This window comes from Saccopteryx bilineata, chromosome 5, assembly GCF_036850765.1.
Source record: "Saccopteryx bilineata isolate mSacBil1 chromosome 5, mSacBil1_pri_phased_curated, whole genome shotgun sequence".
NCBI classification, from domain to species: domain Eukaryota; kingdom Metazoa; phylum Chordata; class Mammalia; order Chiroptera; family Emballonuridae; genus Saccopteryx; species Saccopteryx bilineata.
The window spans coordinates 65,898,083-65,925,173 of NC_089494.1; the positions used below are offsets into that span (position 1 = coordinate 65,898,083).

At 41.4% G+C, this 27,091-nt stretch overlaps 1 protein-coding gene across 5 annotated transcripts in view; it reads right to left on the reverse strand.

Annotated features, from left to right (window-relative positions):
* The window catches only part of MYO3B (myosin IIIB), a 577,608-nt gene that overhangs the window by 296,336 nt on the left and 254,181 nt on the right, over positions 1-27,091 (reverse strand). For all 5 annotated transcript variants that reach the window (XM_066280402.1, XM_066280405.1, XM_066280403.1 and 2 more), the window contains 8 exons: positions 26,264-26,466; positions 20,123-20,221; positions 19,682-19,796; positions 7,142-7,268; positions 6,138-6,348; positions 4,750-4,897; positions 3,269-3,422; positions 2,018-2,106 (listed from right to left, as the gene is read on the reverse strand). In XM_066280402.1, the coding sequence (XP_066136499.1) occupies positions 2,018-2,106; positions 3,269-3,422; positions 4,750-4,897; positions 6,138-6,348; positions 7,142-7,268; positions 19,682-19,796; positions 20,123-20,221; positions 26,264-26,466 (1,146 nt within the window). The remainder of the gene's footprint in view (positions 1-2,017; positions 2,107-3,268; positions 3,423-4,749; positions 4,898-6,137; positions 6,349-7,141; positions 7,269-19,681; positions 19,797-20,122; positions 20,222-26,263; positions 26,467-27,091) is intronic.

Sequence of the window (27,091 nt, forward strand, 5' to 3'; positions counted from 1 at the left end):
CAGTTGCTCTTTGAAGAATTGAATCAAAGTTATGCCACATCAGAATAATTCTTAAAATACATATATTTGGTACTCACAATATGTGAAGCATCAAACTTATGAGCTGCACACTATTATTATCTCTATTTAATTGGTGGGAAAACAGAGGCTTGGAGAGAGGCTGAATGATATGCCCAGGGATGCTTGCCCACATATTTCACATGTGTGTGCGGGCACCCAAACCCAGGCATTTGGGTGCCATGCTCATAACCACTAGACCATACTGCTTCCCACGGTACTACTCATCATACCTGAGGGACTGCTCGGGGATACTGAGTTCTCAGGGGGAGGGCATCCAGGTCAGAGAAGTTTTAAGGAACACTCCAGAGAAATAAGGGCAAGTGGCAAAGAAGTGGAGGAAAAACATGACCCGGAAAGAATAAGCTCCTTTTCCTCCCCTTTAAAATCAAGAGAGAAGAGGGAGGAAGAGGAAAGGGAAAAGGCGGGTAAGAAATAGGTGCAAAAGCACAGAGAGATGGAAAGAGAGGTGTGAGGAAGAGGACCGGAACAGGAGGCAGATAAGAAGAACAGGGGAGCAAAGATCAGGGCAGATGTGGGCATCTCAGACGTAGAGGCCATTAATAACCAGACATTAAGGCAGAGGTAAGTGAAGTATTTAGGGGCAGAAAGTAGATTGCAATTTCTACCACAGACCCCAAAATAAATACTACCATGTACTATGTGGAGGGAAAAACAATCCCCTTTACTTGTCAAGGGGGTCAAAACAAGACACCCCCAAATATGCCACTCTGGTTTGAAGATTATTTTGAACTAAATGCAATCAATCCCCAGAAGAATCAAGAAAGACTCTTTAACTCCACCTCAACTGCCTAAATTTACATTGGAAGGGGGCCTGTACCAGGAAGAAAGCTAGTCCCAGAGACTTTCACCTAAGAAACTTACCTGCATAACAGCACACACTGTTTTCCAAACCCCTCCTCTACCTCATTCCGACGCCCCTTCTTCCCTGTGTCCCTACTCCTGGCCTCAACGCAGGGTGTTCCGGGAGCTGCACTTGCCTACCTGCCCTCTGAGTCTCATGTTCTTTTGGGACCCTGTACATACCTAACTAAATGTGTTTTCTCCTGCTAATGTATCTTACGTCAATTTAATTATTACATCAGCCAAAGAACCTAGAAGGGAAGAAGAGAAAATTTACCTGCCCTTTCACTTGTCTTGGTTTGTCTTTCAACCAATCTTTCAGTAGCCAAAATTTATTTCAGTGTCTGATATGAATTTGAAAAATAATTTAAATAAATCTTAAATCAACAAAATAATCTAAAATGCCCTTTATCGGACTCCTGCTCATTTTCTGGGCCCAGGGCCCCCACAGACCTTACCAGAACCAATTAGTCCTAATTCCAATATGTAGCTCCTTTGAGAAGAACTTGAGCAACAAGGTGTTGGCTAGGGGACTAGAGAATTTCCTGAGTCAGTCACTCATCCACTTTAGGAGTTTGAAATTGAGACTGAGGCACAATGTATGAAGAGTAGAAATTTCAGTTGATGCTGCAAAAGCTTAACATCTGGATGACGAAGTGAAAAATTTTCTCCCTTTTCACTGGATCTTTTTGGTGCCCCACAGACATAGACCTAAGGTGCTAAAACTTGAGCCCCACTGTGATATTAACTCTCCTCTGTTCCTACACATCGCCAAGTGACTTTTTAATGTGAACATTCACTGCTAGACACTGAGAAAACTATACCATCTTTTCTCTCCAAAGAGCTGTCACTTGGAGGCCAGGCCTGCAGGGAGGAGCAGATGGCAGCTCAGCTGGCCACCCGGGTGAGAAATTGTAGTTTTCCTGGGGCAATCTCCGGGGAGCAGCAGTATGTAGAAGGTTTGGGAGTTATGATTAGGTGTTCAAGAAGAATTAAAAAGTGAATGAAATCTACAAGCCGTTTCCTGAGTGGCACAGAGTGATAGGGAGGTTTTTCCCTCGTCCGATCCAGGATCAATCCCTCCCCCTTGGCTCACCTTTCCAGCGTAGTGCTGAATGCCAAAGCACAGCTCTACTCCCTTGGGCCTCCAGAAGTATTTGCACCGTAGATTATCTTCAAATTTATCTGTGTGGATTTTCATGTTTAAAAGTTACAACGTGAATTGTTTGCACCTTCAAACAGAAACATGCTCCTTGACCCATAAGTGACCCAGAATAAAGGATTTCAGAGAAGCCTGGTATTATCATTATCTATACCTGGTGGAGAAAGATCTCCTAGTCAAATGGGCATTTACAGTAGAACACTCGTGTATTGTTTCATGGTGTCTTCTGTGTTGGGCCGTACTCGGAGGCCTCGTGTTCTGCTCTAAGAACTCCTAGCAGGGACCTTGCTGACACAGAGGTCTGGCCAATTAGCTTCAGAGCCATGAAGATATCCCACGGCAGGCAAATAACTCATCCTGGCAATTTGTGCCAATTTTATAGATAAAAGGAAACCATTAAGGACAATCTCAGCTCCTAGAAGTGAATCCCCAGAACCCAGATCAATTTTCCATCTGGGGAAAAGGTTTGAAACTTTCTGTTCTCCCTCAACAATCAGTTTTGCTTCTGTGACTGAGAGCCGCCTCTGTGTGAGGGATGGTGCTAAGTACTAACGGGTCTGAGGAATCAAACTTTGTCGCCTCAAGCATCTCAGTCTAAGTGAGGGACAGGACCATGTGCCACACTGAAGATCTGAGAAGAAGGAGGTGGTCAAGAGGAACAGGAGTTTAATGCCAGGAGGTGATGTTTTATTGTCATTCGAAGAGAACAGTAGCCTAACGAAAAGGTGGCTTTAAACAGACTGAATTAGCTAGCATCTCCAGGATAGAGGGGGAGAGTATAGCCTAGAAGCCAGGAGCCCAGAAGGGGCTTCTCTGCATACTTGGACTAGAGGTGGAGGGGGATCCAGGTGGGGATATGAGAGCATGGTAAGAAATGGAGTGAAACCAAGTATTTTTTATGGGAAACAAGGGCGAAAAAGGTATAAAAATAATGTTGACATTGGGTAATTGTATTTCTGTTTGCAGAAATAGGATAGCAAGGAAAGTTTGAAAGATTTACTTTAAGATACAAATTCTACCAGGGCATCTGCTGAGCATTTCAATTCATTGAAAGTAAGGTCTATACTTTCACAGCCCCCCCAGGTGGCCAAAATATACAAGGTATTCAATAGATTCATTAAACCACATTGATGACATGAGCCAAGTGCTCTTCTGAGTATATCTGCTTTTGCAAAAGGAACCTACCAACCAGGGTCTGATCAGTTGCTTGGGGAAACCGGCTTTCCTCATCCAAAAGCGCAAGGAGTCCCAGGGGTTTCTGGAGGAACATGTCCAGCAGTGGCCGGTTGTCCTCATACTCCACAGGAAGAGCGTCAACGCCCTCGTTCCGATATTCTATCTGCAAGGAAACAGAACACGAATCTCTCCAGCCTCATACCACTAAGTAAGTACCACTGGGCTGCTTTTGCATGAACTTTTTATGTCTGCCGACACTGAACACATGTGAAAAACAGGGTGTGTTTAATGTTAGCAAAGGACTCTTCTGCATATCACACGGTTAATGCTTCGGGTTTAAGCCTGACCTAATGGGTGGCCTGTGGCAGGCAGCTAAAGCTGGCAGAGAAAGGGATGGCTCTGTGTCTCCCAAACAAGGATTTGGTAACTAGAATTTAGAAACTGATGTAGAAAAGAAGAGAAGCTGGGGAAAATAAACAAACAAACAACCCCCCCCCCAAATAAAAACCTATTTTGGTGACAACTATGGTTTAAACCAGAGAGATAGCAGACTTCTATCTTCTGCAAAGCAGTCTACAAGGGAATCACCTGGGACTGAAAACCTAGAAAAACTCCAGATTTCCTTAGAAATAAGTGGCTGGAACCTGGACTGAAACAACGCTGAGCTGTGTGCGAGTGGCTGTGGATAGCGCCCAGAGGAGCACGGCGCAGATTTGCCCAGCTCCGATGGTAAAACTGGTACTGTCAAAAAAAAAAAAAAAAAAACAAAAAAAACCAAAAACTGGTACTGTCATGTTCTCCATGTCTGTGTGTCCGTGTAATCACATTAGAGTTTGTGTGTCCTCACTTCTGTATTGAAACAAGGGCCTTGGTCAGAATGCCTCATTACTGCATCTACTTCATACAGTAGAGTCTTGGGGTTGGGGAGGAGGAGAAGGGTCCAACTGGCTTCATATCCTGTTTTATTCACCACTGAACTCATAGGCGAAACTCTCCCATTTCAGAAAACCAAGAGCATTTCTTACTCTTCCCTGGAGACACCTGCCAAGTTCCCGTGGGATCTGGTGAACGGAGGTGGAAGATGCGGATGATCAGGTGAAAGTTAAAAACAACAAGAACCTGTGTCCTGATTCAGCACTGCCCTGTGTCATTTTTAACAGGATCATAGATATTTTTAGTTAATAAAGTAAAAGAAAATCCAGCATTTTGGCAAATACCCATGAAACCGTTTAGAAGCCACATTTAAATAATTGGCTTGGCACCAGCTCCACTCAAAGGAAATAAACCTTTCTACAAAAATCAAGACCGCTTTTTTCACCCCAGACTAAATTTAGACCATTGATTTATTTGGACAAGAACACCTCACCTGTGGATTTTTAAAAAAAAACTTTTACCTGTTAGCTGGACTAACTGGTTTTCCACTTCAAATTGTAGGCAACTTGAAGATACCTTCCCCCACCAGGTTTAGTGACTTCAGAGTTCACTATTACCTGCTCAAGAGCAAAAACGTGCTGATTGAAATAGTACTGGATTTGCTCATTGGCGATGTTTATGCAGAGCTGCTCAAAAGAATTTCTCCGGAAGTTCTCAAATCCAAAAATATCCAATATCCCCACATTCATCCCATCGTCTGCACTACTGCACGAAAGAGAACACAACCGTTTAGGGAAGGAAACATTCATCTCAGAGGACAGTGAGAACATACATGCCTACATATTTATCGATTCACATGCCCGCTCATGAAAAGCAGTATCCTGCCCCATCTAATGGAGAAACAGTGTGTTTGTTCCTTTTTAGTCTTTCAACAATATCTCCAACTTTCTTTTAAGCAGTAAGATCTTTTAGAGTCTTACTCAGAAGCTCCATCCAGAAAAAAAGATTAAAGAGGAACCACACTGAATGGCTGGAGCTGCTGCTCATTCATTCTTCCAACTCCCCACCCACAATAGAGGCAGTGCTTATGTAAGATGCTGTGCTTTGAAAACTTTTCATGAAATGTCTCAGTTAACTCTGAAACAACATTATGAGGAGAATACTATTATCCTAATTTTACAGATGAAAATACCATCATTTAGAACATGCAGCTAATTAACCACAGACCCTAGATGCAAATCTTGTTTGTCCAGACCAGGGGTCCCCAAACTATGGCCTGCGGGCCGCATGCGGCCCCCTGAGGCCATTTATCCGGCCCCCACCGCAGTTCTGGAAGGGACACCTCTTTCATTGGTGGTCAGTTTGAGGAGCACAGGATGCATCCTGTGCTCCTGGAGTACTGTATGTACTCCACGTCGCTCACATACAGTACTACTTCCGGTGACTCAGGATGCATGCGTCACAGCTCCGGAAGCACATCATATCACTTGTTATGGCTAGCAGTGACAAATATGGAACCAGACATTAACCATATCACTAACTAAAAGTATGCCCGTAGTGCCCATTGAAATACTGGTCAGTTTGTTGATTTAAATTTACTTGTTCTTTATTTTAAATATTGTATTTGTTCCCGTTTTGTTTTTTTACTTTAAAATAAGATATGTGCAGTGTGCATGGAAATTTGTTCATATTTTTTTTATAGTCTGGCCCTCCAGTGGTCTGAGGGACAGTGAACTGGCCCCTGTGTAAAAAGTTTGGGGACCTCTGGGGACCAAGCTAAGCCTGTTCTCTTAAACACAACACTGCACTGGTTCTGTCAATCACCTGCCTTTCAGGCTTAACCACTTTAGCTCTCCTGGATCCTGATGCATTTTTTAAAAGTAAAAGACCTAAGAGCTTGGCTAAAGAAAACTCAAGAGAAGACCAAATGCTTTCTCTTGCAAACTCTGAGATACTGGGGTCGACGACAGCTCTTCTGGGGCCTCAGCTCCCCAGGGGAACTTGCCATATATTTTTGTCTGGCTGCAGCAGTGTATTGATGCGGTTTACAATCCAGCTGAAGAGCCTCCCATACAGGGCTTTGGACATGGCGTCTCGGACGTCCGCGGCCCTGTCGACAGTGTTGGCCCGGATGATGGTCTCTCCACGGGTGACCACACAATGTGAAGTGAGGGCCTCCTGGAGCTCTTCAGGGCTGATGCAGAGAACAGAGGCAGCTGGAACAAAGGGTAAGGATGACACTGGAAAATGAATCTATCCGTCCATACATTCAGCCAGCCAGTATTTATTCAATATCTACTATGTGCCAGGCTCTATCCTTAGCACTTCAAAGTCAGAGATAAGCAAGCTGGGTCCCTAACCCCAAGAAACATCTAGACTGACTCAGTCTCTACCAAACTACTCTGAAAGCTCTTCACAGGTGTTAGGTGAAGAAAAGTGGGAGGAGGTAGCTTTGGTCAAGTAAGTTGGAGCAATTTTTGGAGACTATAGTCTCCTCTTAGAGAGTCACAACACAAATAAGTATATTAAAGACCATAAAAAGTGCTGCACTTGAACACATCAAGGTTTTACTTTGATTTAAATGCGGTTTTTATAAACTCAGCATTCTCATTTCTTGTACTGCCATTATTACTTGTAAAACTAACAATTTGGTGCCTGCGTTCTCCCCTGCAGTTGCTGACTTAGTGGATTCAGAGTGGGGTTCAATCTCTTATATTATTTTCAAAATCTTGGAGCTGATATTCAAAAGCTGCCAGTGTTGAGAACCACTGGCCAAAGTTACCTGCCACAAATTTTTTTTTTCCCTGCAGAACACCTATTTGCAGCCCATGGAAAGAATACCGATGTTCTACAGGACATCCTTTGGGAAATACTGGTTAGTGGAAAACACTAAGAGCCAGCAGAAGAACCAGCAAAAGCTGCACTATATTTTACAGATTCTTTTAAAAACTATCAAAGTGAAAGAAAGATGTACTTTGGCAACACAGTGCACAGGCGTGAAATAATTACCATTTTTCAAAGCTTCAGCATTGGGCACTTCACTTTTATCAGTTTGATGTTGAGAAGAAATAGCTGCAAACTCAATGTTTCCAATATTCAAAATCCCAGCCAAAATTCTGTACACTGAATGAACTTCCTGTAGAAGACATCAAGAATCATGTTTGAAGTGATCATCAATGAAACCAATGAAGTGTAAGCAATGTGGTGGAAGCAGCTAGTGGTCAACCAAGTCTCTCCTTCCCCTTTTCCTGGGCACACAGATTTTCTAAACTCCCTTGCAGTTAGGTGTGGCCAAGTATTAAATTCTTAACAAAGGAGTAAGTGGGGTGGGGTGGGGTGGGCCACGTCTGGGCCTGGTCTTACGGAAGCCAGCATGCCTCCTCCTTGCTTTCTTTTCCATTATTGCTGGTGGGAACTCCCAGCAACCCAGCCTCAACCAAGCCATGAATTAGGATGCCTGAGACCAATGATATCCTGAAATGGAGTTTTGCTACAACTTGAACCTCTTATGTTGGAATGATTATACAATAGAGAACTGATCTTTGTTCTTTAAGCCATTTTTATCTATTTACCCAGCTCATATCAGCTTCCAAGTTCAGATACGGTTATTTCTTCCGACTAAGAGAGGAGCTGTTTCCTTCACCTCTTTTGAGTCGAACTCTGATGGTACAGTTGGCAGGGCATTCATTATTGGTTCACTAGAACATTTGGAAGTTAAATGTTTGAGTATATACTAACGTTATAAATAAGGCCAGGAAATACTTTGAAAGACTCAATAGAAACTATCTGTAATACTGTGTTATAACAAGAAATGTATATCAGTGTATTTGGTCTTCATACCGATTTCTGGCACTACAGCTTTGAAAACCCTTGGAAATTTTCTGAGTGATAGGGATGAGAGGAGTGTCCTTTGTTATCCAAAATAAGCCCTTTTCCCCTACCCTTGAGTCTGTCTTAATGTGACACTTGGAGGTTGGGGGCTGATTTTCACAGAAACCCACCCTATGATGAAAGGGTTAGAACTTTTAGCCAAACCCTGGACTGCTATGGAAGGAGAAGAGCTGGAGTTTGAGTTAGTCAACAGGCAATGATTTAATCAGTCATCCTATGTAAGGGAACCTCCAGTAAAACGCCTAACTGATAAGGGTCAGAGCACTTCTGGGTTGGCGAGCACATGCCAGTGGTGAGAGAAAGTGGTGCCCCCTCCCAATACCTTGTGCTATGCACTTTTATTTGGCTGTTCCTGAGCTATACCCTTTATCATTAGTAAATTGTAATAGTAAGGAAATGGTTTTCCTGAGTTCTGTGAATCCTTCCAGCAAATTACTGAATCTGAGAAGAGGGGTCTTAGGGATTTCCAATTTATAGCCAGTCAGTCAGAAGTAGAAAAACTCTGACACTCACGGTTGGTGTATGAATTTGGGACAGTCTTGTGGGACTGAAACCCTAACTTGTGTGATCTCCGGGTAGACAGTGTAACAGTTAAATTGAATTGTAGAAGAACTGGTTGGTGTGGGGGAAAAAAATTGATGTCAGAGTGTCCTAAAAACAGTTCAGATGATCTTAAGCCCTATTTTTATATTGAAGTTGAATACATAAGTAGCATTAATGGTAAAAAATAAAGTATGGTATTAAACATTTGCATTTCTATAGGTGAGACAATAAAATATATAGCCAAGAAATTTCTACATCTTATGCTTATAGACAGAGAAAAGGACTTCCACCAGAAATACTCTGGCAGGGAACATGATTTAATACCACACATAGCAGCAAACTAATAGAAACTGTCATTAGACCATTGATAAAGCATTGTCCCCAACTGAGCCTTCCTGTAGATATTACTCAGTAAAGCTAAAGCCAAAAAACTGAACACAGACTGTAATAGTGACATCTGCTGGATACCTGATAATGCTACAAAGACAAATGAGGATTTAAACCAGGCTCTGCTATAGATAAATATGGTTGTTTAAACTTCTAAATCAAAAGCAAGATGTCATGTTTCTAATGCCAAAAATCAGTGTTTTAATCAAATGACTTAAAAGTGGCTGAAGGGAACACTTACCCAATGAGTTTTCTGAGACTAGCCTGGGTTTAACATGACAGCACCTCATTACCTTGATCAGTACAGTGTGAGGCTTGCAGAATGCAACTAGCGAGCAACTTCCCAGGGAGGCAGAGCTCAGGTAGTAAGAGACAACAGTGAGTTCTATATCTGTCATTTCTATATCCAGTTATCACAAGGGGTTATCTAAGACTCTCCATACACTTAGAAAAAAGGCTATTTCCTCTAATTAAAACATACACATCATGTATGATAGTACAAGTCATGAAACCTTCCAAAATAAGACTTCCAAGCATTTCACCACTGAGGTGATCATTCTCAAAGGAAATGATGGTTTTCATTCCATTGCCTCTCTGGCAATATACTCTTCTGCACAATGCTCACACATGTCCTCTTTTTTTTTTTCTTTAGCAAGTGAGTGAGAAAGAGACACACACAGACAGATGGAAGAGAGACGAGAAGCATCAATTCATAGTTGTGGCACCTTAGTTGTTCGTTTATTGCTTTTTCATATGTGCCTTGACTGGGGGGCTCTAGCCAAGCCAGTGACCTTAGGCTTAAACCAGCAACCTTGGGATTTAAGTCAGTGACCTTTGGGTTCAAGGCAACAAACTTGGTATCATGTTGATGATCCCACGCTCAAGCTGGTGACCCCACGCTCAAGCTATTGAGCCTGCACTCAAGCCAGGTGAGCTTATACTCAAGCCTTATACCTTAGAGTTTTGAACCTGGGACCTCATCATCCCAGGTGGAGCCTCTATCCACTGTGTTACTACTGGTAAGGCACATACATGCCCTCTTTTAAAAGAGTAAAACTATCTATGAATTTCAGCAAAAACATTGGTGTTCAAACCTTCTGTGAATGACTGAAGTTAATAGTCTCCTTCCACAGAGAGGGGGAGCTCAAGAAGGAATAGCAAAGTTCACCTCATTCATGAGCTCTTAGCCTTAGGAAGCTCCCTATGCTACAGTTCTATGCTATTCCACTTGACTCCTTTAGTCCCACTTTGGGTTAGTTCAGTGGTCCCCAACCTTTTTTGGGCCACGGACCAGTTTAATGTCAGAAAATATTTTCACGGACTGGCCTTTAGGGTGGGATAGATAAATGTATTACGTGACCGAGACAAGCGTCAAGAGTGAGTCTTAGACGGATGTAACAGAGGGAATCTGGTCATTTTTAAAAAATAAAACACTGTTCAGACTTAAATATAAATAAAACAGAAATAATGTAAGTTATTTATTCTTTCTCTGTGGACCGGTACCAAATGGCCCACGGACAGGTACCGGTCCGCGGCCCTGGGGTTGGGGACCACTGGGTTAGTTAGTTCTTCCTTTCTGGCCTAGGAACCTATATCAACTCTTGAGTTCAGGTCAAAGCAGTACCATATACAATCACGGTAGAGTTCAATCAGTAGTATGTGCACCTGTGGGACTTCTTGCTCCTTACCATTTCTTTATCAGATGTCTCTTCTTTTGTTCCCACAGCCATCCTGAGAAGGAGTCTTCACCTTCCTCATCTTCCTCACTTCTTGCCTCGTCTACAGCTAGGGAGCCTTTCCTGGAACCCTGCCTTTCCTCCAGAATCTTGCTGTAGTGATCTATCTTTTCACTTTTATTTATTTATTTTTTTTTACCAGTTGTCAACTTTCTATATAATGAAATAAAATCACCTCGCTCAGGACAGGAAAAATTATCAAAAGTCTAACAAACCCTCTGGCTGGGTTTCCCAATTCATCATTGATAAATATGAATTCCGTTTCTCCACTAATAAGGAAAAGTGGGATATTTCTCCATCAAAGCCCCATGCAGAATATATGTTCATTGCTTCTTTTTCTCAGAAGACACTCCTGTCACTGATGTAAGCCTTGTCTCAGTAAAGCTGAGGCTAAATGGAAAACTGAGAAGAACTTTGGTTTTCTCTGTTAGGCTGGAGCTGGTTTAAGGAAACTGTCCCTGCCTGGTTCACAAGCATCTTCTGGTAGCTGTTTCTCTGGTAACTCTGTAAAAATCTATTTACCCTCTCAGTCTCGTTTTACCTTGCTTCTTTTTTCTAAGTCTCTAGTTTTTCACCAATTCTGCCCTAAGCACTTCAGTGGGCCCAGCTGAAGGGCCTTCTCCCTTATAGGCTCTGTTCCAATGCCCTTATTCAGTTCCCATTTCATAGGCTCACATTTGTATCTTAAAAGTCAATAGTTGGTTAAAAAATGTTTTTTTGCCTGTGAATCATACAACAATAAAGTGGTTTTGCAAGTCAATGGTGAGCCTTATTGTTTGTCATGAAGACACTGGAAATCCTCAAGACCCCCAGTTTACATTGTAACATATAACCCTCTTCTCTCCCCAGCAGTGCTCTCCTAACTCATAATTGATTTGGAAGAAATAGAGGAAAATTGCCCTAATCTCAAAGCCTTCTACCTAACTTCTTCATCAGGGAATCTGCAGTAACTGTTCGATCTTGACCACCATGTAGAGAATCTTCCAAAAAAGTTTTTCATGTAGTATTAAATATAACTGTTATAAAGTACCACACCCCAGATTCTGAAAGGCAGTGTACCTCATTTCATCGAGTTCACATAGAGATACCCAGTCCAGATGAATTTTGAAGAGTTTTATTAGAGGAGGAAATTTATTAATATGCTGGGCATATAAGGCTGACACGGGGCATCTGCAAGCCCAAATTGTGCAGTTTCAAAAATAGTTCAGGGGCTGCTTATATACCCTTGATCACACATGGGCGGGGAAGAGCGTGACCTCACGGTACAAGCTGGCAACATTTGTTTAGAGGATACACAGAAACATTAAGACTTTCAAGGTAATACAAAGATGTTTACAAATTTTTCAGGGTTTATTTTCCCTCACTAGCTTAGAGGTATTATACCCTCAAGATTCCAGGGAGAGGGAGGAACTACAATCAATGCAAGGTGGTATGTAAATTCTGCCTCCTTTTGAAAGAGAAGAAGTTTCTAGGTTAACCTTTATTTTAGATTTAAAACTGAATTGTTCTTGCAAGCCAGAAACTTCTACATTCTTTTCCCTCCCCTCCCCAAGGAGGGACGGGACAGGAAAGCCTGATAGGGAAGACTGACCTTTCCTCCCAGAATGTCAATATCAATTTTCAGCTTTTTTTGGGTACCTTATAACATAACCACACCTAAAACTCTAATATAGTTAGGATAAGCCATATACTAGCAAGACATTGACTCCAGAAGATGTTGAAAAGCATTGATCTTCAAATAGGGTTTTAGGTGAACCCTCCAAGCTCTCCCACAAGGAACCATTATTGTCATTGGAAGACTCCTTTAAGGGAAGTTTCTTTACAATAAACTCAGGGTCAAGTGTTCTTTCAAGTACTTTTGGCTGGTGTCCCAGAATTAAAAGTCATGCTCCTGAGTCCCCACTAAATTTTGCTGTTCATAATTTTGGTTAGAGGCTTTGGGAAAAACTAAAGGGATTCCTTCAGGAAGCCAGTGACATTATAAGAAAAGACATTTTTATTAAGTTGACTGGTTCATTTGAGCTGTCTAGAAGTGACCCTCAGAAAAACTTAAGAAAAAGTTCTGTTATGAAATAAAACCACATATATATAGTCAAATAATTTTTGATAAAGGGGCCAACAACACACAATGGAGAAAAGAAAGCCTCTTCAATAAATGGTGCTGGGAAAACTGGAAAGCCACATGCAAAAGAATGAAACTGGACTACAGTCTCTCCCCCTGTACAAAAATTAACTCAAAATGGATCAAAGGTCTAAACATAAGACCTGAAACAATTAAGTACATAGAAGAAGACATAGGTACTCAACTCATGGACCTGGGTTTTAAAGAGCATTTTATGAATTTGACTCCAATGGCAAGAGAAGTGAAGGCAAAAATTAATGAATGGGACTACATCAGACTAAGAAGTTTTTGCTCTGCAAGAGAAACTGATAACAAAATAAACAGACAGCCAACTAAATGGGAAATGATATTTTCAAACAACAGCTCAGATAAGGGCCTAATATCCAAAATATACAAAGAACTCATAAAACTCAACAACAAACAAACAAACAATCCAATAAAAAAAATGGGAAGAGGATATGAATAGACACTTCTCCCAGGAAGAAATACAAATGGCCAACAGATATATGAAAAGATGCTCATCTTCTTTAGCTATTTGAGAAATGCAAATCAAAACGGCAATGAGATACCACCTCACACCTGTTCGATTAGCTGTTATTAGCAAGTCAGGTAATAGCAAATGTTGGAGAGGCTGTGGAGAAAAAGGAACCCTCATACACTGTTGGTGGGAGTGTAAAGTAGTACAACCATTATGGAAGAAAGTATGGTGGTTCCTCAAAAAACTGAAAATAGAACTACCTTATGACCCAGCAATCCCTCTACTGGGTATATATCCCAAAAACTCAGAAACATTGATACGTAAAGACACATGCAGCCCCATGTTTATTGCAGCATTGTTCACAGTGGCCAGGACATGGAAACAACCAAAAAGCCCATCAATAGATGACTGGATAAAGAAGATGTGGCACATATACACTATGGAATACTACTCAGCCATAAGAAATGATGACATCGGAACATTTACAGCAAAATGGTGGGATCTTGATAACATGATACGAAGCGAAATAAGTAAATCAGAAAAAAACAGGAACTGTATTATTCCATACGTAGGTGGGACATAATAGTGAAACTAAGAGACATTGATAAGAGTGTGGTGGTTACGGGGGGGGGAGGGGGGAATGGGAGAGGGAAAGGGGGAGGGGGAGGGGCACAGAGAGAACAAGATAGAGGGTGACGGAGGACAATCTGACTTTGGGTGGTGGGTATGCAACATAATTGAACGACAAGATAACCTGGACTTGTTATCTTTGAATATATGTATCCTGATTTATTGATGTCACCCCATTAAAAAAATAAAATTATAAAAAAAAAAAAAAGAAAAATAATTATTAGCTTATACCACAAAAAAAAAAAAAAAAAAGTTCTGTTATACTAGCTATTTGGCATCTTCAGCCTGAGTAAATTCAACTGAATCTTTATGAATTTAGTGAAATAAATTTGAATTTATAAACATAAAGTGAACTAAGTTAATTCAGCAAAACCGGTTATCAATAGAGATATAGACAAAGACATAACCAAAGAATTTAGGTAAGAGCCAGTCTCTTCATTTTCAAGGTTGCTAACTCATATAAGGTGGTTTATTTCCAGTAAGAATTAATATGGGACATGGTGAACACTAAGGTAACCAATCGTCCTCCTTTAAGGAGGACAGTCCTTCTTTAGTAAGTTCTGTCCTCCCTCAAAAAGCGTCTTTCTACATGTCCTCCTTTTTGATATTGGAAGACTAATCTGTAAATTTGGAAGACTAATCTGTCCATTTTCGATCGATGCAGAGTCGATCCATTGCGTGTAAGGTGACGCATTTGTATCTAAATGAGTACTTTTTTCTTACAATTATTATTAAAAATTAATAGGCATGTAAGCATAATTATAATATAAAATATTACAAATGTTTTTATTGTACATTTATCATATTATAATGTATTATTGTTGCAATGAATAAAATGTTTCTTTTATTTACGATATTGTTTTCTTCGATTTATTTTTGTCCTCTCTTTCATTGTAAAAAAGTTGGTCACCTTATGAACACACACACACACATATGCATATAATATGCATTCTGGTTTTTTATTTAACAGTCCAGACCAGGCAAAACTTAAGAATGTTTATAACCTTTTACATATTTTTTCTTTTCATATTTATTTGTGCCATCATTCATTCATGTAAAGCCAGTATCCATGGCCACCATCACAGCCGCCCGGCCCATGCAGGTTTGCATTGGATTCAGACAGTTGGTAAAGAAACAATGGTGCCAAGAACTGGTGGGCCATCATCTTTAATCCTAGCTTGCACCTGGCGGGCAAGTAAAAACACACACTGGGCTCCAAAACCCATTCTTTCAGTGCTCACAAAGCTACTGACTTATCCGAGTTCTCCTAGAATCAAAGGTTTCTAGCTCACCAGACTTATTCACCTATGTTCCCCATCTCCTTCCTTCTCCCTGCACAAACTCTGCACAAACAGGCTTCTCCTTCAGCACTCCACCATCTTGGTTGCCTCTCCTGGCCTCCTCCACATGGCCTTTCTCTGCTCTCCACTATGCTCTCTCTTCTAATGCTAATCTCAGGAACTGAGAGAAAGCAAGCTCCTGGTCTGCTCCACTTCATAGTGCAGAAATCAAAACCTTTAATCCAATATACAAAATAGGGAAGTCTCTAATACAAAGTCACTTATTTGAGGCATGATGGCATTGCACCACTCCACATCAAAAAGGGTGGGAAAGGCTTAGTCCTAAAACCAAGCCCCAGGCTACAAGGATCCTGCCTGCCCACAGCCTGCCCCCAACACACATTTATATCACCTGGGAGATGGGCTTCCACGTGGGCAGCGCCATCTTTAACAAAGTGAGCATAATATATTTTATCTGCCCAAAAATTCATTTCTTCTGTACTTTTTTTGCACGGGGGTTAGAATGGCTTACTTCAAGGAACATAGCATTTTTAATTTCTTAGTTTTTAAGCAACTTAAAATGGTGTTTTATTACTATTTGCAGTACATTTGTATTATTAGAACAGCACCTGTTGGGCAGATAAAATGTATTATGCTCACTTTGTTAAAGAGGCCGTTGCCCAGGTGATATTAATGTGTGTTGAGAATTGTTGTAGCCTGAGGCTTGGTTTTGGGATTAAGCCTGTCCCACCCTTTTTGGTGTGAGGTGGTACAATCCTATCATGCCTCATAGAAGTGATTTTGTATTAGAGACTTCCCCATTATGTATATTGGATTAAGGGTTTGGATTTCTACACTATAAAATGGGAACGGAGCGGGAGTTTGCGTTCTTGGTTCCTGAGACTAGTATTAGAAGTGAGAGCAGAGGAGAGCAGAGAAAGGCCACGTGGAGGAGGCCAGGAGAAGCAGCCAAGATGGTGGAGTGCTGAGTGAGATGCCAGTTTGTGTAGAGTTTGTATCTGGGATAAGGAAAGGAGATGGGGAACAGAGGTGAATAAGTCTGGTGAGCTAGAAACCTTTGATTCTAGGAAACTCGGATAAGTCAGTAGCTTTGTGAGCACTGAATGTGACTGGGTTTTGGAGCCCAGTGTGTATTTTACTTGCCCGCCGGGTGCAAAGCTAGAATTAAAGACTATGGCCCACCAGTTTTTGGCTCCGCTGTTTCTTTGCCGACTGTCCGAATCCAATGCGAACCTGCATGGGCCGGAAGGCTGCTCTGATGGTGGCTCTGGCCCTGGCTTCTGGCTTTACAGCACCACTATTTAATTTCATTTACAGTTAGGATAAATCTCTTCACAGTGTTTGTAAAGCCAGTAGGCACGGCCAGAGCCACCATCAGAGCAGCCAGTCCTATGCAGGTTCGCATTGGATTCGGACAGTCGGCAAAGAAACAGCGGAGCCAAAAACTGGTGGGCCATAGTCTTTAATTCTAGCTTTGCACCCGGCGGGCAAGTAAAAATACACACTGGGCTCCAAAACCCAGTCACACTCAGTGCTCACAAAGCTACTGACTTATCCGAGTTTCCTAGAATCAAAGGTTTCTAGCTCACCAGACTTATTCTCCTCTGTTCCCCCTCTCCTTCCTTATCCCAGATACAAACTCTACACAAACTGGCATCTCACTCAGCACTCCGCCATCTTGGCTGCCTTTCCTGGCCTTCTCCACGTGGCCTCCTCCCGCTGCTGGCTCTATTCTCTCTGCTCTCTCATGCTAACCTCAGGAACCAAGAGAGCAAACTCTCGCTCCGTTCCCATTTTATAGTGTAGAAATCCAAACCCTTAATCCAATATACATAATGGGGAAGTCTCTAATACAAAATCACTTCTATGAGGCATGATAGGATTGTACCACCTCACACCAAAAAGGGTGGGACAGGCTTAATCCCAAAACCAAGCCTCAGGCTACAACAATTCTCAACACACATTAATATCACCTGGGCAACGGCCTCTTTAACAAAGTGAGCATAATACATTTTATCTGCCCAACAGTGTTCTTTAACCATCACTGTACTCATTAAAAGCAAAATATTATTAATCCTATGGCTCACTTCTCCATTGCTTCTGTATTCTTTTAACCCATTGAGTACAAACGTTCATGTATGTCTTCGTGCCTCCTGACCATCCAGAGTATGATCAATGTTGGTCAAATAGGTTTGTAAACATGATATATATGTTTGCTCGCTTGTGACTTATAATGGGTGTGGGGGACAGGCTATAAGCAGGCCAGGCTGTTGTAGCCTGAGGTTTGGTTTTGGGACTGGGCTTTTCCCCACACCCTTGACTGATTGTATGATCTGGGTGGTGCACTCTCATGGGAAATCCAATTATGCCTTGGATAAGTGACTTTGTATTGGAGACTTCCTTGTTTGTATATTGGATTAAGGGATTTTGGTTTTCTACACTATAAAGTGGGACAGACCAGGAGCTCAGACACACAGTTCCTGCTATCACAATTGCAGGGGCTCCCCTGATCCCTTGCCCTTCATGGGAAGAGCTGGTTTTCTGCTTTTCCCTTGTCTTCTTTTGTGGTTTGCCTGTCTTGGTGAGACACCAATAAATAGGATGGCCCCCCATCCTCTGACTCCGCCATTTCTTTATCGCCTGCCTGAATCCAATGGGAACCTGCATGTGAATGGTCACGATGACGGCTCCTGGTCTTATAATCAATTTATTTTAAAAATGTGTAAGGCAACATTAAAAAGAGGCAAATGTATGTTTTTCTTGTTTCCATAAATTGATTATCAAACAAACATGATTTTAAGTTAATAAAACTGTAACTAGAACTAATTTTATTTTTTGAAAAAAGAACTCACTCCCGTGGATCAACAAACATGAAAACAAACTCACTATTCAAAGGGTTAGGAGATATGCGCCTAAACACTTTGGCTTGGTCCAGGACTTTAAATGGCTCTGCTGCCATCTCTACCATGCATCTTTAGTAACAACAGCTTCATAAATTCATAACCATAAAGTTTCTTTAACAAAGCTGGAACCTGTTTAATTGTTCTCCTTTAAGGAACCAAGGGAAATATAAATATATTTCTGTTTTTATCTGACCTTTGGGATTTTCCACTGTCTGTCAGTTTAAAGTCTGTGGGAGGCTGACAGAGAAAATTAACAGCTGGCTAGAAAGAAGAAAGGATTATGACTAAAGTCAACGATGCTGGGGAGGAAGGGCTGGCCAAACTCATTGGATTACAGGAGCAATCCTTTATCCAGAATGGCTGTCCCAGGGTAACTTGAGTGTTTTGTAATCTAATCCCTTAAAATTTAACACTCTCACCTACCTTCTAATCACTCACCTCCTTTGTTGGCAAAGCAAAAGAATCTGTATATGTTGCAAAATTGATGGCATGAAGCCCAGAAACTATGACATAAATGGATCACAGAATAATCTTTGAGAGCCCAGGGTTATAAATATTTTCTGTCACCCCTAGCACATATTTAATAGAGACAACCTGGATCTAGTATGATAAGAGTACGGTACTTAGAGCTATAGTTAATAATGTGAAACTGTGTACCATGGAGAAGGAAGTGACTGCAAGTTGAAAGGTTTAAATTAACTTGTATTAGTGCTCAAGGAACTACTTGCATAAATATATTTCTGTGGCTTTAGTATAACCTACATATTCCTGTACTTTTATTACACAATCCACTGTGATGGTTGGAACAGCCCCAACTCAGAAAAGAACATATTATTTTGGTGTTTATCGCAGCTGTAGTGAATTAATGACAATGACAATTCATAGGCACATGGCACTTACAACAATACTTCTACTTTAACGTTCACTTGTGCATCTTGTCAAAATGCAGGGTCTGGCTCAGTTGTTCTTGGCTGGACCTGACAGTCTGACTTTCTAACAAGCTCTCAGGTGATGACAATGTTTTTGGTCCTTGGGTCACACTTTGAGTAGTGATACCTTATAACAGTGGTAGTCAACCTGGTCCCTACCGCCCACTAGTGGGCGTTCTAGCTTTCATGGTGGGTGGTAGCAGAGCAACCAAAGTATGATATAAATAAAAAGATAGATTTAACTATAGTAAGTTGTTTTATAAAGATTTATTCTGCCAAACTTAGTGAAAATCCAACATAAAGTACTTGGTAAGTAATTATTATTATATGCTTTAACTTGCTGTAACTCTGCTTTATAAATTTTATAAAGTAAAGTGACTTCCCTACTTTATAAATCACCATTACTGTGGAACCGGTGGGCGTTTAGAAAATTTTACTACTAACAGAGATACAAAAGTGGGCTGTAGGTATAAAAAGGTTGACCACCCCTGCCTTATAACATGACCAGCGTGGCATCTAAAAAGCAAGTAACTTATCCTAAGTTAGAACATTCATGTCTCTGTACTCACATTGATCCAAGAATTATTAACACTTGGATTTCCTTTCTTCTTTCCTTTCAAACCACTTACTTTGTCAGTGAAGCCTATAATCCTGAAACAATGCTGAATTGCTTCAAACTGTCTTCTGTAAGACTCCTTGGAGGTTATGTCATGCATCACCCTTCCGGTCTCATCAGCTATATACCTAAATGGAATATGACCAAACAGAACGATCACTAACTTGACAGATGGTACTCCAAACCAGAGTGTCATTGGGCTCCTTCTTTGCAAGGGCATTCCCTAGTATTGCAGTGGAATTATGGTGTACATGCTGAATAAAATGGCTGAAGCTGTTCTGAACATTCTAGAAAATGCAAATAGTGAGATGCAGTCCCTGCCATCACATTCTGGGTATTTCAGCTAAAGAGATGGTGAATGTCCAGTTAGGAAACTAGCTGCTCCATTTATTTCCAAGTTTTGTCAACTGCTATATACTCATTAAAATTAACAACTAAAATCCCTGACACGTACCTAGGAGGCTTTTCCTCAGGAAGCCTGAACTCCGAAAGTTTCTTTTGGTGATATAAACCAGCGTAAATATAATAAAATATGTGAAAATTTTTCTCTCCCCTAAAAAAAAAAAGTGGAGAGGGGACATTATTAATAACATATTCTGGTATTCTACACCTCAACTAAATTTACACCATTTCCTTTCTGTGCACTATATTATTCTGTAACAAATTTGAATTTTCAATTAAATATGCTATATCCCAGTTATAGAATAGTAATAGTGATATGATTAGTATAGTAATTGGAACAATGTCATATTATTAAACACACTTATGTCTACTGTACACAGAAGGAGGTTTTAGAGAATGGAACATTTATAGATAACAGATAAAGTTAAACATGTTTAGAGATCTTTCTATTCCAGCCCAAGGGACTATGCATTCATGCCCATGCCCAGAGGTGGATTAAGGTCAGTTGAGTCCCTAGGCGCAGAAATATTGGGCCCCTTAAAATAAAGAAGAGACGAGGAAAATAAAAATACATGTTAACCATATTTTTAAATAAATAAAAAATATTATGTACTATTAATGTTAAAATTGCACATATGAAACCAAACTGGGTGTCATTAGAAAAAGTGTAAAGTTGGGGTTTTGCAGGGTCCTTCAGAAGTCGGGGCCCAGGGTGCATGTCTGGTGCGCCCGCTGTTAAATCTGCCTCTGCCCATGCCTTCTGTTTGTAGCCCATGTTACTGTGGAGACAATGACACAGAACTTAGAGAGATCAGCCAAACTCCCTACTCTACAGGAGCCCCAGACAGACAGCAAGTGCCTCACCAGTGTGGAGAGCAAATTAGGGAGTGGAATTTGTCCCCAAACTGAGATCTCCACTCTTTCAAACTTGTATTCTTTCAAATACAATTCAAAATGGCATGCATCAGTCCCCTCATCCCCGGTCTCCTGGGGTCCACCCTCTCTCTTAGGTCACCCTGGCCAGGGTCCTTTCAGGCAAGTGCTCCTCTAAGTGTGGTCTATAGACTGCTGTCAGCTAGGTAAGGAACTGGAATGTACATGTTGAGGCATTTTATAGCAAGTGACATTGCCACGACATTTAAGAGTGTGGCAATTTCTCTGATAATTCATTTCAATTATATTTTACAAAGGTATATATTATACTATATACAATCCATTGTGAACTAATGTTCAAACAAAATTAGACTTAAGGGCATCAGGGTCAAGTTGCCTGTGGTCTGCACACAGGCTGTGTGTGCATACTAAACTCTGTGCTGCCTTCTCAGAGCCCGACATTGAGGACTGCCATCCTGATTTATTGGGTGGTGGTTGGGACATAAAGAGGAGGCTTTCTGGAAGCTGGGAATCTCAGTGCAGGAATACTTTATAATAATTTTTATTTTTTTAAATTTTCATTAAAATAGTTATCTTGATTATTGAACTTTTCCCCATCCTTAAAGGTTGTGCTCCAACTTCATTCCTGTCTTGCCTCTTCTTTGTCTTGACCCTGTCAATATTCTGCATATATTTAATGCTCAAATAATCCACAATAAAAATTGAAATTGTAATAAAAAATTTAATCTGTCAGCAAAGATGGTTTGAAAAGCCCTTTCTCCACATCCTTCCTTTTTTGGAAGATGGTCTCTTCTGTTAAATCTCCAGAATTTTGGCAAATCCTCACTTTCCAGCTGAGCTCTATGGAAAGAAATCTTATCTTCCTTCTACTCCCTGTCCCTATTTGTGGCACGGCCCCTACTCTTTTCTTCAGCTTCTCCTAGATATACAAGTCTTCCTCCAGTTGCTTATCCTGTCAAAGCTCTTCTGGTCATTTTGTGTGTGTGTGTGTGTGTGTGTGTGTGTGTGTGTGTGTGTGACAGAGACATAGAAAGACAGAGAGAGGGACAGATAGGGACAGACAAACAGGAAGGGAGAGAGATGAGAAGCATCAATTCATCGGTGCAGCACCTTAATTGTTCATTGATTGCTTTCTCCTATATGCCTTGACCGGGGGCTACAGCAGATTGAGTGACCTCTCGCTCAAGCCAGTGACCTTGGGCTCAAGCTGGTGAGCCTCGCTCAAAGCAGATGCATCTGTGCTCAAGCTGGCAACCTCAGTTTATAACCTGGGTCTTCCACGTCCCAGTCCAACACTATCCACTGCGCCACCACCTAGTCAGGCTGATCATTCTTTTTTTTTTTTGTATTTTTTTTTTTTTGTATTTTTCTGAAGCTGGAAATGGGAATAGACAGACAGACTCCCGCATGTGCCCAACCGGGATCCACCCGGCACGCCCACCAGGGGGCGACGCTCTGCCCCTCCGGGGCAGAGACCAAGGAGCCATCCCCAGCGCCCGGGCCATCTTTGCTCCAATGGAGCCTTGGCTGCGGGAGGGGAAGAGAGAGACAGAGAGGAAGGAGGGGGGGGTGGAGAAGCAGATGGGTGCTTCTCCTGTGTGCCCTGGCCGGGAATCGAACCCGGGACTTCTGCACGCCAGGCTGACGCTCTACCACTGAGCCAACCGGCCAGGGCAGGCTGATCATTCTTATTTCTGCTTGTACTCTAGATACCTCTGTTTGTTGTTTCCCACCATTTGTTCATTCATAAATTTACTGAGTGCCGATCCTGTCAGGTGCTGCACCGGGTACAGGGGATATAGAACTCAGAGTGTTCATGCTCTCTGGTGCTTCCCCTCCAGTGATGGAGCTAGATGAGTCAACAAGGAAACTTGTGATAAAGACTTTGAAAGAGAAAAACAAGGGGCTAGATGAAAAATAGTGTAGTGAGATAAGGGCTACTCTTATCAGGGAAGAACTCTCTAAAGAGATAACACTTCACTCAAACTCTGAATCTTGAGAAGTGACTGGAAGGAACTCCAGAGTGAAGGGGGAAAGCACTCCAAGAGAGGGAGCAGCACAGCAAACACACACACACACACACACACACACACAGGCTCAGAGTGCAAACCCACGCAGAACCAAAGGAGTGCTAGTGAGAGGGGGTGAACAGGTAGGCAAGGCCAGCTCACCCTAGGACTTGTTGGATCATAATGGGGATTCTGTCGATTATTCAATTAGAATTATTTGAAGTGTTTCAAACTGGAGCCAGGATGCACTATAAGTGTGTAACATGAACACATTTGTGCTGAGAAACGTACGTTCTACCTGCAAGATGAAGACTAGATTGTAAGAAGTCAAGATAGATGCAGGAAGACTAATTAGGAGGTGTGGGTGAGGGAGCAAGTGGCCTGGACCAGGTAAGGCTGTGATGATGAAGAACAAGAATAAGCCTAAAGATACATTTTGGAGAAACAACTAAAAGAACATCTTGATAGAATAAACAAAGGTAGGAAGGAAAAGGGAGCTTGGGTCTACCTCTCAGGTTTCTAACTTGAGCATGTGGTGATGGTGGCACCATTTACTGAAATACAAAAGCCCTTATAGGGCTTTATGAACTGGTATGCCTGGTATGAATGCCACTTGTTCTTTAACCTCTGGCAAATGTACTTAACTTTGGCTTACCTGTCTTGGTCTTATCTTCCCATAGTTTCTTTATTTTTATTTTTTTGCAGATACCTCTAGTTCTCAATTCTTTTGAGCTTTGCCTACCAACCTCCATTCCTAGCATAATTTCAATTTGCTTTTTATCCCTGTATCTGTCAGGATTGGCCTGGTTCTGTTGCAATAACAAACATCCCAAGATTTTAGTGGCCTGACTCAACAAAGATTTACTTCTTGTTCAGAGCACATCCATTGAAAGCCAACAGGCAGGGGGAGGGATTGTGTTCATTACAATCCCTCATGGGTCCAGGCTGATGAATCAGCCACCATCTTACACTTTGCCAGACCTCTAGAGGGTCTTTTCATTAGATGTTCATTTGCCAGAATTAGTCACATGACCATACACAGCTATAAGGTGCCAAGAAAAAGAATCCTACTATGTGCCCAGAAGAGGACAGAACCAAACAGTTTAGCTGAATAGGACTTGTGAAAGTCCCATCTTCTACTCACCCAGCATCTTTAGTCTGTTTTACTCTATCCATGCTGTCATATTGATTAAATTTAATAATAATACATTATGGTTTACTATCACATATCTTTTTATTTAATTCTTATAACAGCTCTGTGAAGTCAGCTTTAGTTCCCCCTTTTTGTATTCAAGGAAAGGTAGAAGGATATTTATTAATAAACAACATACACAGTAAGTGGCATAACTGTGATTGGGACTGTCCTCACATCACCTTTGTAAAAGACCACTTTACATTTGAACACAGGAAACTGCAGTTTATACTCTGTCAGAGGTAGCTCCCTAACCTTTAAAATCACCCTAATTTGGAGAGAAAGAAATAAGGGATCTCATAAAAATTAATCAAGAAGACACAGGGAAGCTAAAATGACTAACTCTATCCTTTTTTTCACTTGTTTAATTTTATTCACATCAGTCCCTATTTTGTGAGAAAACTGTGTGTGGTAGAAGAAGATGCTTGGATTCTTTTTTTCTTTTTAAGTAAGAGACAGACTCCTGCATGCGCCCCGACTGGAATTCACCTGGCAACCCTCGTCTGGGGCTGATGCACCGCACCCAGGGCTGATGCTCGAACCAACTGAGCCACTGGCTACAAGAGGGGAAGAGAGTGAGAAGGGGGAGCAGGAGGGAAAGAGAAGCAGATGGTCAGTTCTCATGTGTTCCCTGACCACGGATTGAACCTGGGATGTCTGCACGCCGGGTTGATGCTCTATCCACTGAACCAACTGGCCAGGGCATTGCTTGGATTCTTAACCTGGAACAAGTCCTGTGGATTCTGCCTGCATAAGCTCTCTCAGATGCATCATTCCTCTCCCTCTCCCATCGCCACTGCTGCCCTCTCGGTCCTGTTCAACAGTCTCTCAAACGGATTTGGCAGCCGTATCCCAACAGCCTCAACACAATACTTCTCCTCCAATCCATTCACCCTACTGAAGCCAGAACAATCACTTCTAAACACAACTTGGGTTTTATGACTCTCCTTCTTAGAAACATTAAATGGCTTCCTATTGCCTTTAGAATAAGGTTCAGAAGAATAACTGCAGTTAGAATAAGTTTGCTCAGCCTGGTTCCAAAGCCCTGCATCATCTGGTCTCAGTCTCATCTCGGCCCCTCTCTCCCTCCACATTCCTTCCCCACCTCACTGGCTAACTTCTATAGATCTTCAGGTCTCAGATACAATGTTCATACACATCGAGCTCACTCCTGGACTAGGTTATGTGCCCTTCCTTCTCCTGTTTTACCTTCACAGCTCCTTACGTTACTTCCTGGCACTTCTCAGAGTTGTTCTGCATTTAAGGTGTTCTGCATTTAAGATCCTTCTCTGGACACCCCCCCCCCCATCCACTATGAGCTCCCTGAATACTGGGGCCTAGTTTATTTTATTTACTCTTGCAAACTCAGAAGGAAGCATAGCACTGTCATACCTCAAGAATGCAACAGATAATTACTGAATAACACATGAATGGAGCCATGTTCCTGAGGAAGTCTGGTGGCCCCCAGTGGCAATAATAACAGGAAGAGTGGCAAACTCTGAGAACATATCCATACCAGGCACTTTTAAAAGGAATTTTATATAAACAAATTCATGAATCTTCACAGCAGAGCACTGAGTTAGGCTCTAATAGCATCTCCATTTCACAGATGAGACACAGAGAGGTTAAGTGACATACCCAAGGTCACACAGTAAATATCAGAGCTATTGATCACTACTGCTATACTGCTCTTCTTAAAAGAAAATATGTTGTCCTCTCTCAACCTAGAGGGAAAAAATTAACATGTCGAATATTATCAATATTTTTCAATTTTATATCCAGGTTCAATTTTAAGGGACCCAATCATTTTTAGAAGTATGTGCAATGTTGTTCAATTCTACCTGGTATAACCAACTCAGGAGAAGTGGCATACCTATCCCAAAGTAATCCCACATCATCCCTTTGTACTCTACTTCTAAACATGTTTTTGGTTAGAAATCACAATTTATCCTTCGCTTAAGTAATTCTGTGCTCCTGGGGAAGCTGGGTGGGGGGAAACCGGCTGGGGGAAACCATCCTAGCTATCAGGATTATAAGAACAAGAGTAGAAATGCAGCAATTAAAATACCCAAAGCTGTAAAAAAAATAGTGCACCTACATTGCCTGTTTTATAACTCTGGACTTTTCAAGGAGATATTCAGAGATTCTTGCCCCCATTACAGCTCCGGTTGGTGTAAACATCATTTCCAGATATTTTCCAAAACGGCTGGAATTGTCGTTGATGGCCGTGCATGCATTCCCAAAGGCTTCCACCAGGGAGTTGACTTGCAGAATTTTCTCTCTCAAGGTCTGATTATTGGCCTGTGCCAAACAGAGAGCAGTCACAAGGAGTCTCCAGAAAAACTAATCCAGCAAATTTGCTAGGTACCCTTCCCTGCCCATAGAATTCACGTTATTGATACTTTGAGGAAGAACTCCATTTGGGGAAATTAGCATCAACCTCCAGCATTGTTTTCTCAGATGAACAACTCCCTGGTATTTAGGTGTCAGATGACGCTAGATTAGGTCATCAGTTTTTATATCCAGCCATACATCATCTAACATCCTCAACAGATAAAATGCCTAAACCATTTAGAAAAAATTTTAGAGACTAACTTGTTTCAGTCATCCATTATAATATTCATAAGCCTTATCTGTAAAAAATATTCCTTAAGTTCTTTCTGAGTCTCATAATATACTAATTCTGAGCATAAATAACTGATAGACCATTTTGAAGTCATTCCTTCAATGCACATTTCACCAAGCTGAAAAAATTTCATTTTCTTCAACTTTTGCTCAAAGATTTCTATTTTCCAATCCTTTAATCACCTTAGTCGTTCTCCCTGATCTTGTTCCTAATGTTTAACCACTTTTATTTCTTAATGACTAAATGTTTTTATAGCATTAAAAACATTAAAAAAATTAATTACTAATAATCTAGTAAACT